The 16,570-nt window shown below is 30.4% G+C and overlaps 1 protein-coding gene across 1 annotated transcript in view; it reads right to left on the bottom strand.

The window, feature by feature from the left end:
* Positions 1–6,003: 6,003 nt before the first annotated feature.
* nAChRalpha4 (nicotinic acetylcholine receptor alpha4) overlaps positions 6,004–16,570 on the bottom strand; it is a 96,885-nt gene continuing 86,318 nt past the window's right edge. Inside the window, exons 13-20 of the mRNA XM_070635049.1 lie at positions 16,212–16,291; positions 15,128–15,204; positions 14,925–14,984; positions 14,697–14,843; positions 11,506–11,613; positions 7,623–7,980; positions 7,470–7,543; positions 6,004–6,581 (exon numbers count right to left, since the gene is read on the bottom strand). Coding sequence (XP_070491150.1) covers positions 6,569–6,581; positions 7,470–7,543; positions 7,623–7,980; positions 11,506–11,613; positions 14,697–14,843; positions 14,925–14,984; positions 15,128–15,204; positions 16,212–16,291 — 917 coding nt within the window. The 3' untranslated portion in view covers positions 6,004–6,568. The remainder of the gene's footprint in view (positions 6,582–7,469; positions 7,544–7,622; positions 7,981–11,505; positions 11,614–14,696; positions 14,844–14,924; positions 14,985–15,127; positions 15,205–16,211; positions 16,292–16,570) is intronic.

Raw genomic sequence — 16,570 nt, 5'->3', positions numbered from 1 at the left:
AAAAAATGTTTTTGTGGATAATAATTGCTGGAAGTGGATAAGAAAATTTGGTTAATTGCAGATAATTCAGGATTTAGGGCATGTTATGGATGAAATTATTGTAAGCTGGAGCAAGAAAAATTAAGATTAGATTGGATCATGCAAGAACTTTCAATTAGGTTTTAAAGAGCTAAACTCAATATCAAGGTCAATTCTAACGGTTGTTTTGAATTCAAATTTCAAAACCATTCAACAGCTGTTATCTTCAAAACCTCACAACATTCAGTTCTGAAAACAAAACCATACAAATGTTTTAAAATCAAATTTTGAACTTCAATAATCAACAACTTTCACAATTTGATTCTCAAAAACCGTTATTCAAAATTTGAACTTCAACAACCGCTAACTTTTAAATTTTGAACTCCAAAAGCCGTTATCTATCAAATTTTGAACTTCAGTATCTTCTGTTCGGATTTGAATTTTAAAAAGGCGTTATTCCTTTAATTTAATTCATTTATAACCAAGTTAATGTAAAGTACTGTAAGTTTAATATAAATTAAATTGAAAATTGCTGTAAATTCAATTGAAATCTCCTGAAAATGGAATGTTTAGAACTACCTAAAAAAGAAAAGAAGCTTTAATTTCATTTTAATCAACATTCTTTTTTTTATTTCATTTGATAAATTCTGTTTTGCTATTTTTCCATGTAAAATTCTTCACAATCTACTTTTGGATGCTGAGTAACTTAATGCTATTTACATGAACTTTATTTTTTTTTTTTTTTTTCATTCGGTTTTCTTTCATTTTTATACTCAATTTATGTCGATAATTTATTTATTTATTTGTTAGACAAAGAACATTTCCTTTTTTTATTCATCATTTCTTATTGTATATTTTCATTATAAGATTATTACTTTTCTTGTGCTTTAACTACATCATTTTTTATTATTTATTTTCATCAACAATGGATTATAATTTAATTAATTTTTTTTTCTTTATAAATCGTTTTTTTTATCCATTTTTAGTTTTATTTTCATCATGTTAACGTCTTCATTTAATTTAATTTAATTCTATTTCAATAGAAAACTTACTAAAATCCTTCATTTTAAGGAAATAAAATCTTTTTCTTTTTTTCTAAAATGATTTTCAGAGTTCATTTCGAGATTAAAACTTCGTTGTGAATTTACTAAATTAAAATGTTTGATTTGCTCATGATTCATGAATTTTGAATGGATGTGGGAAAAGTTTTATTTTGTGCTGAATTTTGTTTTGGAAAATTGGAAAATGATAAGGAAAAAGTTGCAGTTAAATTTGCACTTTGAGTGAGTTTAATTTATTTTCTAACATTTTGCACTCAACAGCACTTCATGTTCTGTTGCTGAGATAGCTTCTTATTAAGAATAATTTTATTTTGTTAACAAAATTAAAAGAAAATGAGAAAATTGAACAAAAAAGAATTTTAAAAATTTAACGGGCTTTTAAAATTCAAATTTACAATTTTTTCGAATCCTGAAGTTGACTTCAAAATTTCAAGTTCAAAATTTGAGCCTGTTTGTCAGATTTTGAATTCAAATTTTGATCAACTTAAAAATTCAAATCTGAAAATTCCGTTAATTTTTAAAAATATTTCTTTAATTATAAAACCAATTTATTTTTACTCAATCGTCAACTATGACGAAAAAGCTCTCATTAAATCAATAAAAATGAGCATCAGCACAACTTTTAATGAACGAAAATAGCAAAAAAAATTGAAATTTATTCACCAACAAACTGCATTTTTTAAATAAATTCAATTTGAATGATTTATGTAACTCATTTTTGCCATTAGCAACAGAAGCCTTCATCTCAAATCATCAAAAAAAAAAAAAAGATGATAAGATGAAAAAGTTCATCCACAGGAAGTTTCCGATTTCAATCAAAATGCAAATTTTATCTGCACAAAAAAACTTTCTCAATATCTTTATTTGCATCCTCAATCATAATTTATGGAAGTAATAAACGTAGTAACAGAAGTGAGGGCAAAAAAAATTAAAAAATTTGCTTTGAGTTTGAAAATTTTTTAATTAAAAAACCTTTTTTCTAATGTTTTTTGAAAATAAATCATATTCCGTCTCGTACCAAAAAAAGTGGAAGGGATGACGTTGAGGAGGAAATGCAGGAATGAGGTTTTGAGCTTTTACAAATGTGATGATAAATTAAAACGAGCTCATGCAGCTTTATGTATGCATATATGTTGAAGAATTTAATAAAGTCCACGTCATGTTGGTTCTGTAGGGAACTTGAGCGCAGTTTTAGAGGTTTGAAAATTTGAATAAAAATTTTACCGTCCTTTTGGAATTCAAATTTTAACGACTTTTTGAAATTCAAATTTTGAACTTTTTGGTTTTCAAATTTAATTGAATTTTAGCGATTCAAATTTTAACGAATTTTCAAAATTCAAAATTTCAACGTCTTTTTGGAATTCAAATTTTAACGACTTTTAAAAATTTCAATTTTAACGACTTTTTAAAATTCAAATTTAAACGACTTTTTGGAATTTAAATTTGAACTTTTTCAAATTTTGATTCATATTAAGTTCAAAATTTGATAGTTTTTTGAACTTAAACCTAATTTTAGGTTAAATTTACCCAAAATGTATTGCAAAGCCTCCTTGATTTCCTTAAAAATCTGCTAAAAAGCTCTAAATCTCCATTCCTTTCCTCTTACGACATTTCTTCAACATTTTTGGTAAATTAATTGCATTCCATTCTTCATCTCAACTCACATACATACATTTTAATTGGTTTTTTTTTCGGTTTGTTTCTCTCTATGTGTATAAATATTTCATCAGCTAGATCTCCTCCTTTTGCGCATCAAATTATCTCTCTTTTAATAACATTATACCATAATTATCATTTTTACACCAATGAGCTTTATGCTCATCGTTATAAATGTTAACTTTTCATATTTTTTTCTTTTATAACAATTTTTTTTAGATGTCCGAACTAGATTACATCCGTTTGATGTGGACGGTGTGTGGTGCTTTTGAAGATAACTTTTACATGTGAAATCTGATTAAATTAATTGAGGATGTGATTTAGTAAGCTTTTGAGGATTTGACTTGGGATCTGTATGCAAAACTGACTTGAAGGTTGAAATATGCAAGGTTGAGCTCTTAATTTGACTTAAATAACCGGAAAAAGATTCAATTTAGAGAAAAAATTTAGCTTTGAATCAAAAAACGTAAACAAAAACACGTGGAATTGAGATTTTTTGTTAAAAAATGAATAAAAGCTTTGAATTTTGAGCTTTCCATTGTTTTTATTGATGCTTGCCGCTTTTTTCTATCGATTTGAGTTGTTAAATTACAGTTTACATTCAAATTGAGCTCAATATAGCAAAAATAAAACGTTTAGTGGAGAAAAATTCAAAAAGCGGGAAAATTTTGATAGAATTTGAATATTTTAAATCAGTTAAAACTTTAATGGCAATTTAATGCCAACAATTTAGTTAAAATAGCTCAATTTGATTGAATCACACAGTTTTTCAAAACTTTAACACTTTTCAGGTCTCTTAAAGCACCTCACACCATTTTCACAGACATAAAGCTTCGCTCAGGGTTTTATATTTTTATATATTCTTCATTTTTTTCTGCAGCATGAGCTTTTAATCTTAAACCGAGGATAAAAATTTTTTTCTACAATTTCTCATTTCTTCTTTGCAGCTCGTGAGGCAATGACAACAGCAGAAGAGCGGACACGATATCACGATGAGAAATCTCAACGATAATTAATCATGATTTCATCCTTTCCTTTCTAGTCTTGTTGAGCACAGCGAGCAAATTTCTTCATGACACCTTGCAATTTATTTACAGCATTTTGCGTCGTTTTATTTTTAGAATTTTGCGTGGGTTTGGGTTTGGGCTGTAAACTTTAAAGTTTTCTATTTGCACTGTTTAATCGTTAAATAAATACAAAAGTTCTTCTGTCGTGCCTTCTTCTAGTGACAATATTGAAATTTTGCGAGAATGTCAATAAAATTAAATTGAAAGTTAAATAAAATTCAATTCAATTTAGGGAAGGTCCTTTGCTTCGTATTTGTCTTTTTCTGTTTTTATAGTAAATCTTTGAACAATTTTTGTGTTGATAAAAGTTTCGCATAAGTCATGCTGAAAATTAAATTGAGTTTGTTTTAGTGTCATAATGAATTGATGTTTGTGACGAAATTTTGAGATTGAATGGTGGGAAAAATTGATTCTTTTGAACGTTTGACTGATGGAAGAAGATGTTTTGGAGGAGGAATTGGTAATTTAATTACTTTTGACACTTTCTGATGTGAATCAGTTGAGAAAATTTGAGTTTTTAGTGATTTTGTAAATTATTAACGAACTTTTTGAATTTGAAATTTAACAGACTTTTGCATTTTGAAATTAAACTGATTTTTAGATTTTGAACTTTGACATTTAACGAACTTTTGAATTTTGATTTTCAACGGAATTTTAAATTTTGAAATTTAATGGATTTTTCTATTTTGAATTTGAACTGATTTAAAAATTTTGAATTTCAAAAGATTTTCAGATTTTAATCGATTTTTAAAATTTAAAATTTAAATTTTGAACTTTAACGAACTTTAATAGTTTAAAATTCAATGAACTTCTAAATTTTGAATTTTATTTTATCATTAGATATTGAATTTTAATGAATTTTTGTATTTTGAATTTCAACTGACTCAATTTTGAACTTCAGCAATCTTTAAGTTAAGAGTTTTGAACTTTTTTGTAAATTTTGAAAATTTAACGGATTTATAAAATTCAAATGAGTTCATTGTGACTGATTTTGCCAATATTTTTGAATTTAAAATGTCCGTTAATTTTAAATTCCAAATCTTTTCGAATTCGAAACAATTTTTGTCTAAATTCTTTGAAATTTTTGTATTTATTCAACAATCTAGTCTCAAAAAATGCGCAATATACCAAACAGACCAGCCAACTCTTCAGCCATCATCCTCATTTCCTCACGAGCAACATCCCATATAAATTTTTATCAATTTTCCTCTCACTTTTCCCTTAATGTTATCTCTAAAAGAGAATGATGACCATAAATTGAGATCATTCTCGACTGCTTTATATGAATTAATGATAACATAACATATCCTTTAATTTAATGGTACAAAAAAACAGAGAGGATAATGCGTAGAAAATTTCTTCTTTTTAAAATTCATCGTCATCACTTGAAAATCTTTTTAAAAATTTCATTTATGGCAGTTTCTGTCGCGAATTTTTTTATTTTTATTATGTCTTCTTTTTATAAGGATATTGGAAAATTTTACAGAGATATACAAAAGGTAATGATAATAAAATTGAACATTTTACATTAAATTTTTCTCATTTTTGAACGTAATTTATTGACTCTTTTTTTTCAAATTTAATCTTTGGAAGTGTTTTGTGTGGATCTAATGGTGGGGAATTAACTTTTATTAAATTGATTTTGGAATACAAATTTCATAAATTGTTATAAAATAGACAAATTTGAAATTTCAAAATTAAATTTCTGATTTCAAATTTTGAAGCAAAATTTCAAATTTAAAATTAAAACTTTGAATTTGAAATTAAAGTTTTAAATTCAAAATTTTGAATTAAAAGTTAAAATTTAAAATATTAAATTAAAAGTTAAAATTTAAAATTTTAAATTAGTTTCAAATTTGAAATCTAAATTGAAGTTTAAAATTTAAAAATATGAATTTAAGTTTTGATCTTTAAATTTCAAATTAAAGTTCAAATTTGACATTTTATATTAAAGTTTTAATTTTCAAATTTTAAATTTAAGTTGAAATTTGTCATTTTAAATTAAAGTTTTAAGATTTAAATTCGAAATTTCATTTTTCAAATTAAAGTTTCAATTTCAAACTAAAATTTAATTTTCAAAATTTTAAATTTAATTTTTAAACTTAAATTCAAAACTTAATTTAAATTAAGTTATAATAATATTTTTAAAAATTTTGAAATTCACTTAATCTTCAAAAAAGTAACAATTTAAAATCCTAACATTTTATGTCCATCAACTGTCAATTCCACCACATTAGATCCACTAAAAGATATATAATAATCACTAGAATGATCACAAATACCATAACAATAATAACAAAGTATAAAGAGAGAATTGCGAACAACGATGGTGTGCCATTGCCTTAATTAGTTGTATAAAATTTTATTTTATATTAACAAACTTCTACATTCATATGTAATGTATTAAATTCACAGTATACGAGAAAAAGTCATTTGACAAAAAGCATGAGAGGATGTGTCTTATGGGAAATGAAATTGAAATAAATTTAAACATTTTTTCAATGATACAGGAAGAAAAAAAATCTTATTCCACAAAAAAATGAACTTTCGAACCTTTTGCACTGGCTTAGACCGAGACAGATGAGGAGCACAAAAAATTATTAATTTTTTTCAACATTTTTTTTTTTTATTTACTTAAATGATACTGTGTATTTTTGTTATTATAACGCAAGAGGCACTCATCAATAAAATTGCACATAAAACCGTTAATAATAAAATGTTCATGATGCTGTTGTTGCTTCTTGTTGTTCCTGTTAACTCAAATTGTTATTGTGGACACCTAAACGTAGTACATAAATGGAAATGATATGTTATTAAACAGTCTAAAGTTATTTGTTAGGGAATATTTGCGATGTTGCGAAGCGCGTTTTTCATGGATTGGGAAATTTAGTGATTTTGAGGTTAGAATTGAAAGGAAGGATTCTTGTAGATTGAATGGGAATTGAACCAAATCTACAAGAATTTATGTTTTGTCATTCCGAGAGACACAAAGCTCGAGTTGGAATGAATTTGGAAATCACAAGGAGTTTGGAGTCCATTTTGAATCCATATAGACTTCAATTCCTGCTTTGTGTAGCTCATACACAGTAACAGATCATTAGAAATAACACAAACAACATAAAAAATCTAAAAAAAGGAAAAACTACACGTAGATATTATAGAAAACGCTAAGAAAATCTTCAAAAACCCGCTAAATTTTGAAAATTTCTCGAAAAAATTTAGGTTCATACTCAAGTTCAAAATTTGAACTTCATAAAAGTGTAAACATTTCAATCAAAATAGAAGTGAAAAAATGTTATTTAAGAGTAGATTAATTAATTTGAGTGATTTGAAGCTTGTACAATCAATTATAAGCTGTTCAGCTATAAAATTAACAATTAGCTTTCATCTTCAGCCCAGTTTCTGCTATTTTTAAGCATTTGTAAGTATATTTCCAAATCAAAATCAAAAAATTTCCATGAAAACCACGCTAAAAATCAATTATTTCCATCTCACTCCCTTATTTTGTGTGCTACACTCATCCGAGCATTGGGAGTTTTTAGGTGGAAAGCTTTCATAATGAAATTTGTAAAAGCATTCATTTTAATTTTATTTATTCTTATTTTTCTCAGTTGTGCTTTATATTTTCCTGCATCTCTGGCATAATTTTAATCCACTGGTATCATACCTTACTACAGTCGATGTTGCATAATCAGCAAACTTTTTGTCTATTGGAATACGATCGTCATAAAGGGTTGGAGCCTGTAAACAAGAAAAAGTTTGAAATGAAAAAAGTTCACCGACGGGATTCATAAAAATTTGTGCAATTGAGAATACAAACTTGTAAAATAATTCCAGCTGTGCCTGCCAATACGGCAAGTGTAAATATCCATAAGAATAATCGATCCAATACCATTGCAACATACTTCCAATCCTCTTTAACCTTCACTGAGTCCTCGAGCATTCTCGTATGTTCAGCAATAAAACGAACACAAAAACATGAACGATGCAACTCAGTCGGACAGTGAAGATGTGAATAACCTGGATTTTTCATAATTGGACTCTTCACTCGATCCTGCTGTGTTACGGGTGGTGGATCAACATCTAATGTTGACATTGACATCGTCACTTCCTCGGATTCCATTGAAATTGGCCCGTGAATTTGACAACTACCTCCAAATGGTCCCGATGTCGTTAGACTGCAATAGGAATTATTGAATTATGAATTATGGTTGTTTTTTGGGTGACTCATTAAGTGACATTGGGGATACAAAGTGACAAAAAAAGGAAAAAGAGTCAAATCACAAAAAAACGATGCAGAACGTCAACATTGATATAACATTGATATGCATAAGGAACATAGAACATTATCAAGAAACCAAAATGATTTATGTGAGATAATTCATTGCATTATTTTATTGTTTTAATATTAAGGCATTATCATGACGATATTTGCATACGAATTTATACGAATGTGATGGAATTTAACATGACATCGTCACGTTTTTGTATAATACAAATAATATATCACACATACTGTATACGCACAATTTATATTACATGAAACGCAGAGGGTGGTAGTCAGGGGTTAAGTGCAGCTAGAGCAAATACTGAACTTGGTATCAATAGTCGGGGATTAGGAAGCGATTGCGAAGGGTATACCCAGTTTGATGCGACTTCTATAGAAGTTCATGGACCTTAATTGATCTGTACAGTCCGAGAATTTAGTAAATTGGACGACTCGGCATTCAAGGATCCTACAAGAGTGACATAAGGTGAAGATCTGCATCTTTCGCCATAAAAAGGATCAAATTCAGCCATAATGGCTTTGTCAGGCATAAACTTCGCGCCTTGTCATTCATGAAGCTTCATCCAGGGTTGCCTGCATCACGTAAATCCATTACCAAATCATCTAAACAGCCTCAAATCTCATTCAACATGAACCAATTATTGCAATTTCATCGCTTCCCCTAATTATTTTTCTACATCACTGACTACACCCCTTAATAACGCTTATTCAAGGGAATAAATTCCTCATTATCAGTTTTCATATTTTTTTTGTGTGATTTCCATTTTTTAGGGTAGCACATAAATCATGATAATGACTAATGATACACCACGTGACTTATATCATATTAATTTCCTATGGGCTTTAAAGTTGATTGAAATATTTGCAAAGTGCTGTGACACAGATTTAGACATGAAATTTAAAGCTGTTTTTTGGCATGTTGCTTTAAATATTTTTTTGTGCTGTGTGCTGTATTGGCAAAAATATTGAAATAGCTTTATGAATTTTCGAAAAGTGTTGAAGCTGTTTGGTGCTGCATAACTTGATTAATATGGAAAATTGTTGAGTATTGAACATTTTGTGATTGATTTTTGGATATGGCTGGCTTTTAGTGTGCTGTTGATGGTTTTAATGAAGAAAGAAGTAACTAAAGGAGAGATTTGATGTTGACTGGACCTTCATATTTTGTATTAGCAATGTTCTTGCATTTAGTTTAATTTGTAGATCAATAGTATTGGTCTACTTGCACTCTCCAGTCCTGATTTAATCTAAGGATTGACCAAGGACATAAGAAAGTCAGGAATTGCATCATAATGTGGTCATTAAGTCATCCACAACTCGTCCTGTTGGTGCTAAAATATCATAAGCACAAGGTTGCACCTTAAAGGTGTATTTCACCAATTTGACTTCAAAAAAGTGAGACTTTATACTCAGATAATGAGCCAAACCATATTTTACCTCATAAAAATGAGTCGACATCAGCTGACACGATAGCCGTCAAGTCAACTTCACGTATAATAGTTAATACAGTGACACTAGAGCAACATTACGGCTACAGATGCCCTTATGAACAAGCTGTACTGTTCAAAGAGGTTACACATGAAATTACAGTCTTCAGCTACAAAATCAGGCCACAAACTAATTCCAAAAGCTCAAAAACCTCTCCAATCATCACAAAATCATCGCCATTTCCAGCACGACGCCAACAATTGCAATTCACATTTAAATAAATTTCAATCAACTTCAAAATTCCATCATCATCCAAAAGCTAAATTCCTTTTCATCTCATCTTCAAGACAATGAATTATCTCAAAATTCTTTCACAAAATTCCAGTTCTTCTTATCTACACAAAAGCACTATGGTGGGGATGTTGAATATAAAAAAAAAAGTAATTCCTTCTTTTTATTACTGAAGAAACCAAAACAAAAGATTTTTTTTTATCACAAGAACCAAATCGAAATCATAAAAAAAGGAACCAAAATAAAATCAAATCCAAATCCTAATTCAAAATAATATGTTTAATGGAACTAAACACAACAAACAGCAAAACAACGACAAAAATATTTCTAATTGGTTTTTTTTGTTAATATTTTTAATTTGACATTTATTCATTATGTATGAGTTTATGTGACTTATGAACTACACAGATTGTATATTTTATGTTTGTATTTGGGAACGAACATTTATGCAAAGAGACATTGAGATTGGAATTGGAATTAGAAATGTTGGTTCGTTTGGGAAAAATTTCTTAAATTTTGTTGTTTGGATGTTGAATTATGCTGAATAAAACATCTAATATATAGGAACAAATGCTTTAGTTGTTCAAATCTCAAAGAATTGAAGCTACAAGGAAATGAGAAATAGACGGTTTCAAATACTTAAAGAGCTATAAATCCTAATCAGAGTTATCAGGACCTAATGGAAGCATATTTTTGGACTTTTAGAAACCGGAATGTCAACATCCTGACAACTCTGGTCTAGACTTACATAAATTCTGAGATTTGGGAATTGACAAGCGGTAACAAGCGTAAAAGCTAGTTTCAGGCACCATCTAATGGTGTTTATTGTTCATAATTTTTATGAACGGCCAATAAAATGCTCATGATCTGCAATACCAAGAAAACCAGTGTAACCTGTCATTTAGTATTGAAAACATTAAGGACCCAAGACGCAAGAACCAGCGTATTGCCATTTACTGCCAATACAATGATCTCAAGCTGGATTTGTTCTATTTGTGATGAAGTCTAGATAATCTAACATTATCAGTGTGATATAGGATCAAGAACCAAAAGTGAATTCAGGAGAGGAAAGTGGGAATCAAAATCCTCCCCGAAATCAATATGAATGAATTCTATTGATTCAGTTTGAACTAAATCAAGTAGAATTAGGTTAACATCAGCAGGGGTTACTGACAATAACACTCAAACCAGGGTCTAATAACTGAATAGTCAACTAGCCTAGCAGCAATCGTTTGTCTGTGATACTCATGTGACAGCTACTTGATAGCAACTAATACAGCTTAGTTCCAGTTATTATATCCATTTGCTTATGATGATAACAGACTCTAAATTGGACTAATTCAGTAATTAATCACTGTAAAACTGAACATCTTTAGCTGCTAAATTTTAGCTAATATTTAACATCAAATATGCAACATAAAGCATAATACAAACATCCAAAGCATTAAAAAAAGATTCCCAATGAACACACGACGACAAAAAAACTTTTTTTTAAACATCAAAGTTATAAAAAAAATGAGAATATGAACAAAGATGGGTCATGGGGGAATAACTGAGGGAATTTGTAAACAACAGAAAATCTTGCATCACATCATATGCACAATGCTCATCATGGCAATTATGTTCATTATATCTTAATAATTATTATTACACACACATTTACGTCAATTAGGAAAAGGATTTTTTAATGCAATACCTGATCGGTGACATATCTTCTTTCGATGGTGTTCTACTATAGTGTGATACATGATTAAGATTTGATGACGAGTTCGTATAGAATGGATAGAAACTTGATAGCAGTTTTCTGGGAGGATTTATTTAATGATGATGCGAAATTTTTTTGATGATTTTTTTTCATTTTTTTTTTGTTTAAGATTTTTTCATTTTAATTTATTTTTTTCATTTAATTTAGTTTCAAAAATAGAATAAAAATTGATATTTCAAAAACAAATTTTTTTAGTACGTGCCCCGTCATACAAAAAAGTGGTGAAAGAAGAAAAAAAAGGTAGAGAAAAAAAATTAATTTCAGTGTTTTTTTTCTTTTTTTTTCGTGAAATGACAGGAAATGCTGTAAAATGTCGAGTGTAAAAATGCGGACAGCACCAGAAGATGGAAGAAAAAAAGTAAAAACTCATCGCAATTGATGTTGATGATGCGAAAATGGAAAGGAAATGAGCGTGTCTTAATGTCCAGATTAGCTGTAATATTTTCCGCTTTTTTTTCAATGACATGGAAAGTTTAGTAAGGCGGGAGTTGTGCGGATGCCTTCGTTGGAATTTCAAAAGTAATTCGCTTAATGGTTAAATCTGTCTGATGTAGGTGGATGAATTATTGATGATGAAAGCCATTTTCTTGTGGATATTGTGGATGGGGGAGGGGTACTTGAGGGTTATGTAATGCTTTATATAATCACGTAGGTAAATGACTTCAGAACTTAAGACTGAAGGAGAATTAGAGAGGCTATTGAATGTGATGCACTGTATTGCATTTAATGGCAATCAGTAGCCAGCAATAGGTTTCTTCTAAGAAGCAGGCGAGTCCTAAGGATAAGATAAAAATCCCAAAAAGTCACTAAATTTTAGCGATTCATTCAAAAAGTTTCAATACCCCAGTCCCTCCCTATTGACAGGCTTCGTCTCCGCTATGGAAATTAATGAATTACAGTTGACCTGTCCTACGACTGTCAAAACAAGTAACTGCACTTATTAAGCAACGCTCAAAATGAGCAGATTCTAGACAGATCCATAGCTGCAGGCTATATGTGTCCCAAGACTACTAGCAGCTTGACCAGTGGGCTTTCATCAAGCAATTGCACCCTAAACTTAGACTTGCCATTAAAAACTATAAATTAACAAATACCAAACGTAATAAAAAGCCGCATTATTTTTAATTCTCTCAATTTTCTCTGAATTAACCTCAAAAATCCTGTCTCTAATACACTAAACCTCCTGCTTGCCCTCTTCATACCCTCTCCTTTACATTACATAACACTAAACTGAGCACTCAACCTTGAGGTCATCAACGAGAATAATTTATTGCTCTGGCAAACGAGACAAGAATTTAAAAGCTTTTCAAAATTCTTCCAATTCCAAACGCATTCACTATAAAATCGGATTTTCTAGTAAAGTCCGCACATCCCATAAACTCCAATCAATAAGCATTGCCTAAAATACATTTTCAACAAATGTACATTTGGATTTAAACAATTTAGATACAAATTATGCCTTTTATATCAGATTAGATCAGTTCTATCCGCAATGGCCGAGTCGACCCTCTCGTTTCTTTTCTAAACAGGTGCCATTAACGGCATGAAATATTTATGTATAAGCCATTAGCTCACACATAGCATATGCATAGATGTTGACTGCCGTCGAACTTTATATTTGTTGGACAGAAGAAGGACAATGACCATTATTAAATTTTTTTGTTGCGGATATGCCTCGGCTGAACTTTTCGGATATAAAAAGGATGAATTTTTAATATTACTGTGGTTAAAAAACTTTTTAATGGCATTTTTGCGGGGACAAGTCATCCCAAACTGCAACGTTTTATTAATGTCTATTACTGCCTAACACCATTCAGCTCTTAATCTACCCACAAAGAACCAAATTATTCCTAGCAGATCAAAAGTTATCAGCTAGTACATTAATATTCTCACAAATTGCTAGACAATTTATCACGACGACATGCTTTAAATTATCCTCGATATTCGCTTAAAATTTATGTGAAATTCAGCGACACAGCCCACAATTAGGATCAAATATTTATCATTCAAAATGACAAAAAATTAAAATATTTTTTCATGTGAACAAAATTTATATAAAATTCATCCAGTAATTAATCATTTTTACAGTACAGCAGAATGTGAAATTTTCATTTCATACAACTTTTTTTTGTGCTTGTGCTATAATCGTCAGCAGTGGTTCCGAGTGGCACATTGAAGTGAATTTTGATTTTCGGTATCAAATTCTTGATGTCTTAACTTCCAACAATTTTAAGGAGCTGAATCGAAAATCGAATCGGAATCTGAATCTGAATTTGGATCGGAACCTGAATCAGAACTTGAATAAGAATTTAAATCAGAACATGAAGCAGAATCTGAATCTGAATTTGAATCGGAACCTGAATCAGAACCAGAATCAGAACCTAAATCTGAATTTGAATCGGAACATGAATCGGAACCTGAATCTGAACCGGAATCTGAACCTGAATCAGAACCTAAATCTGAATTTGAATCGGAACATGAATCGGAACCGGAATCAGAGCCGGAATCCGAACCTGAATCTAAATTTGAATCGGAAGCTGAATCGGAACTTGAATTGGAACCTGAATCGGAATTTCAATTGGAACTTGAGTCAGAACCTGAATCGGAACCTGAATCGAAACCTGAATCGGAACCTGAATCAGAACCTGAATCAGAACCATAATCGGAGTCTGAATCTGAATTAGAATCGGAATAGGAATCAGAACTCAAATCTGAATTTGAATCGGAATTTCAATTGGAACCTGAACCTGCTTTTGAATTGGAATCTGAATCAGAAACGGAATCAGCATTTGAATCAATTTAAAGAACCCTTACGTGCCATCAACACACTTTTCCATGAAATTTTGTCGTGTTCCCTTCAATTTAATTACAGCCATCACGTTGACATAACAATACTCCTCCATTTCCATTGCACAGCTCGGCATCATCATTATTATCCATCAACGAGATGACAGAAAATTTTCATTTCGCATAAATACATTCGACATTTAACAACAGTTCCCCTTCAAAAAAAATATATTATTCGTATAAAAAAAAACTTTATTTATCATATTTTTCTTATCTATTTTTTCAGCATAAAATATCATAATCGATGATGACAAAGCGACGTAACGCTCAATTACCTGTTGGTTTGTAATACATATTTTGGTCGTTTCATGAACAGAAACTTTGGTAGAAATTCTATAAAGAATGACTTTATCCATGGATTCATTGTATGTGTTTGAGGTGATCGGAAGTGAACGTTCAGCACCATAACGGTAACGCATATACTAAATGGAGGATAGAGGATAGAAAAAAAATAATATTTATTACATGACACAATATGGCTCATAAAATGTTATTTATATTACCTTATAGACACAAGTATCATAGCAAATATAAGATATTTGCCTAGCAATGGCACAACCAAACTGCCATACATCCATTAAAATAAATATACATAAAAAAAGTCCCAATTGCGATATGCACAAAATAGCAATGGATATGGAAGCGAAAGAAAAAACCAATCAGTCATAAATAATTTTGGATATATTCAAAAAAATTAACAGCTCACCTCGTCGGTGGAATAATCTCAACAACTAGCAAAAAGAAAACGTGAAGACTAATTAAAATTGAAATTGATAACGTTACCTGAATGGATGTAGAGTAAAAAGAGAAGAAAAAAAATTGATGAATTAAGATTTTGTTTGAATGCTCACGAGTGTGGACGTTTAATTAAATTAATAATCTCGGAGCGTAAGTGGAATGGAATGAGTTAAGTTGGTGGTTGTGATTGGATGGAGTTTGAAGCGCATATTGGAGAGGATTGATGAAAATTTTGGATTTTTTGGTGATATTTTGAAGGTCTCCGTAAGGTGTGCGAATGCGGAACATATGCAGTCACGTACTGCACTTAGCCCGTCAATCAAAGCTTCATAGTAGGGCGGAGTCAAGAGAGGCTCTGGTTAATACAGGGTGCGTTGGCTTAACAAGTCGCCATCATTAAACCAAACGCTAAGAAACACAAAGATTTTTTGAAGGATTTGATTTAAATTTGGTTGATTTTGATGCTTTGCAGACGAAGACCGTAACATAAATGGTTCTGTCGACCATATTTCAGTCAAATCTTGTGTTGCCCTCAGCATATAGGTGACATTTGTTGGGTTTTTGGTGACTGCATCTGCTAACATGTCAATTCTTCCGAAAAAACCCTCAACAGGCTAATCATGCTCTCTCGAAATAACTCACTTTAAATCAATGCTGTCCAAACAGTGTTGCACGTCACAACAGTGTCGGAAGTGCCATGAATCATGGTGAGCGGATTCAATCGAAGCTTACTGAACAGATGCACTATATTGGACGACACTGCCCTAAATATACTAGATAAGCATACTCGTGAGCGTTGGTTACAGCTTACTCTGCTCTTTGGAGCATGCTTTATGCTTGCTAGGGATACCTAGTTGAACCTTAAGACTGAAAAACATGATTTTGAAGTCTTAAAATCTCTATTTTAGCTAACATCATCCAGTATCATCCGTGTATCCTGCAATATCACACAAATCATCCCAAAGTGCCTCCAAACTCACATCCACCTTACTCATTTCCAGCTCACAAACACCTAAACGAACGCTAGAATATTAATCAGTCCTCCAACTTACTTTCTCTCCACTATCCGAGGGCAAATAGAATGTTAATACTGTTAGAAATGAAATTCCCATGCATGGGATTATAATGTTGACTGTCGACGTAAAGCGTAGAACAGAAACAGGATTAAAAGCGAGAACGAAAATTAAATGAAAAGGAAAAAAAAGAAGTAAATATTAATAATCCATTTTTAGACACTTTAGTTCAAGATATACATATAGTTATTCCGTACACATACATGAATTCCATTTCATTACATCCACAATCGTCGACACTTTGCAAAAAAAAAAGTTTTTTTTTTCTATTTCTCTTTTAGCGAAAAACTTTGCATTTAGCAAATTGGCAGTGGTGACAGATTGAACGGATTGGATTG

Source organism: Chironomus tepperi, unplaced genomic scaffold, assembly GCF_022539635.2.
Source record: "Chironomus tepperi strain 1889 unplaced genomic scaffold, CSIRO-AGI_Ctep_v1 contig_85, whole genome shotgun sequence".
Lineage (NCBI taxonomy): Eukaryota > Metazoa > Arthropoda > Insecta > Diptera > Chironomidae > Chironomus > Chironomus tepperi.
Note: the sequence above shows the minus strand (reverse complement) of the source record. Positions and strands in the feature narration are given on the sequence as shown.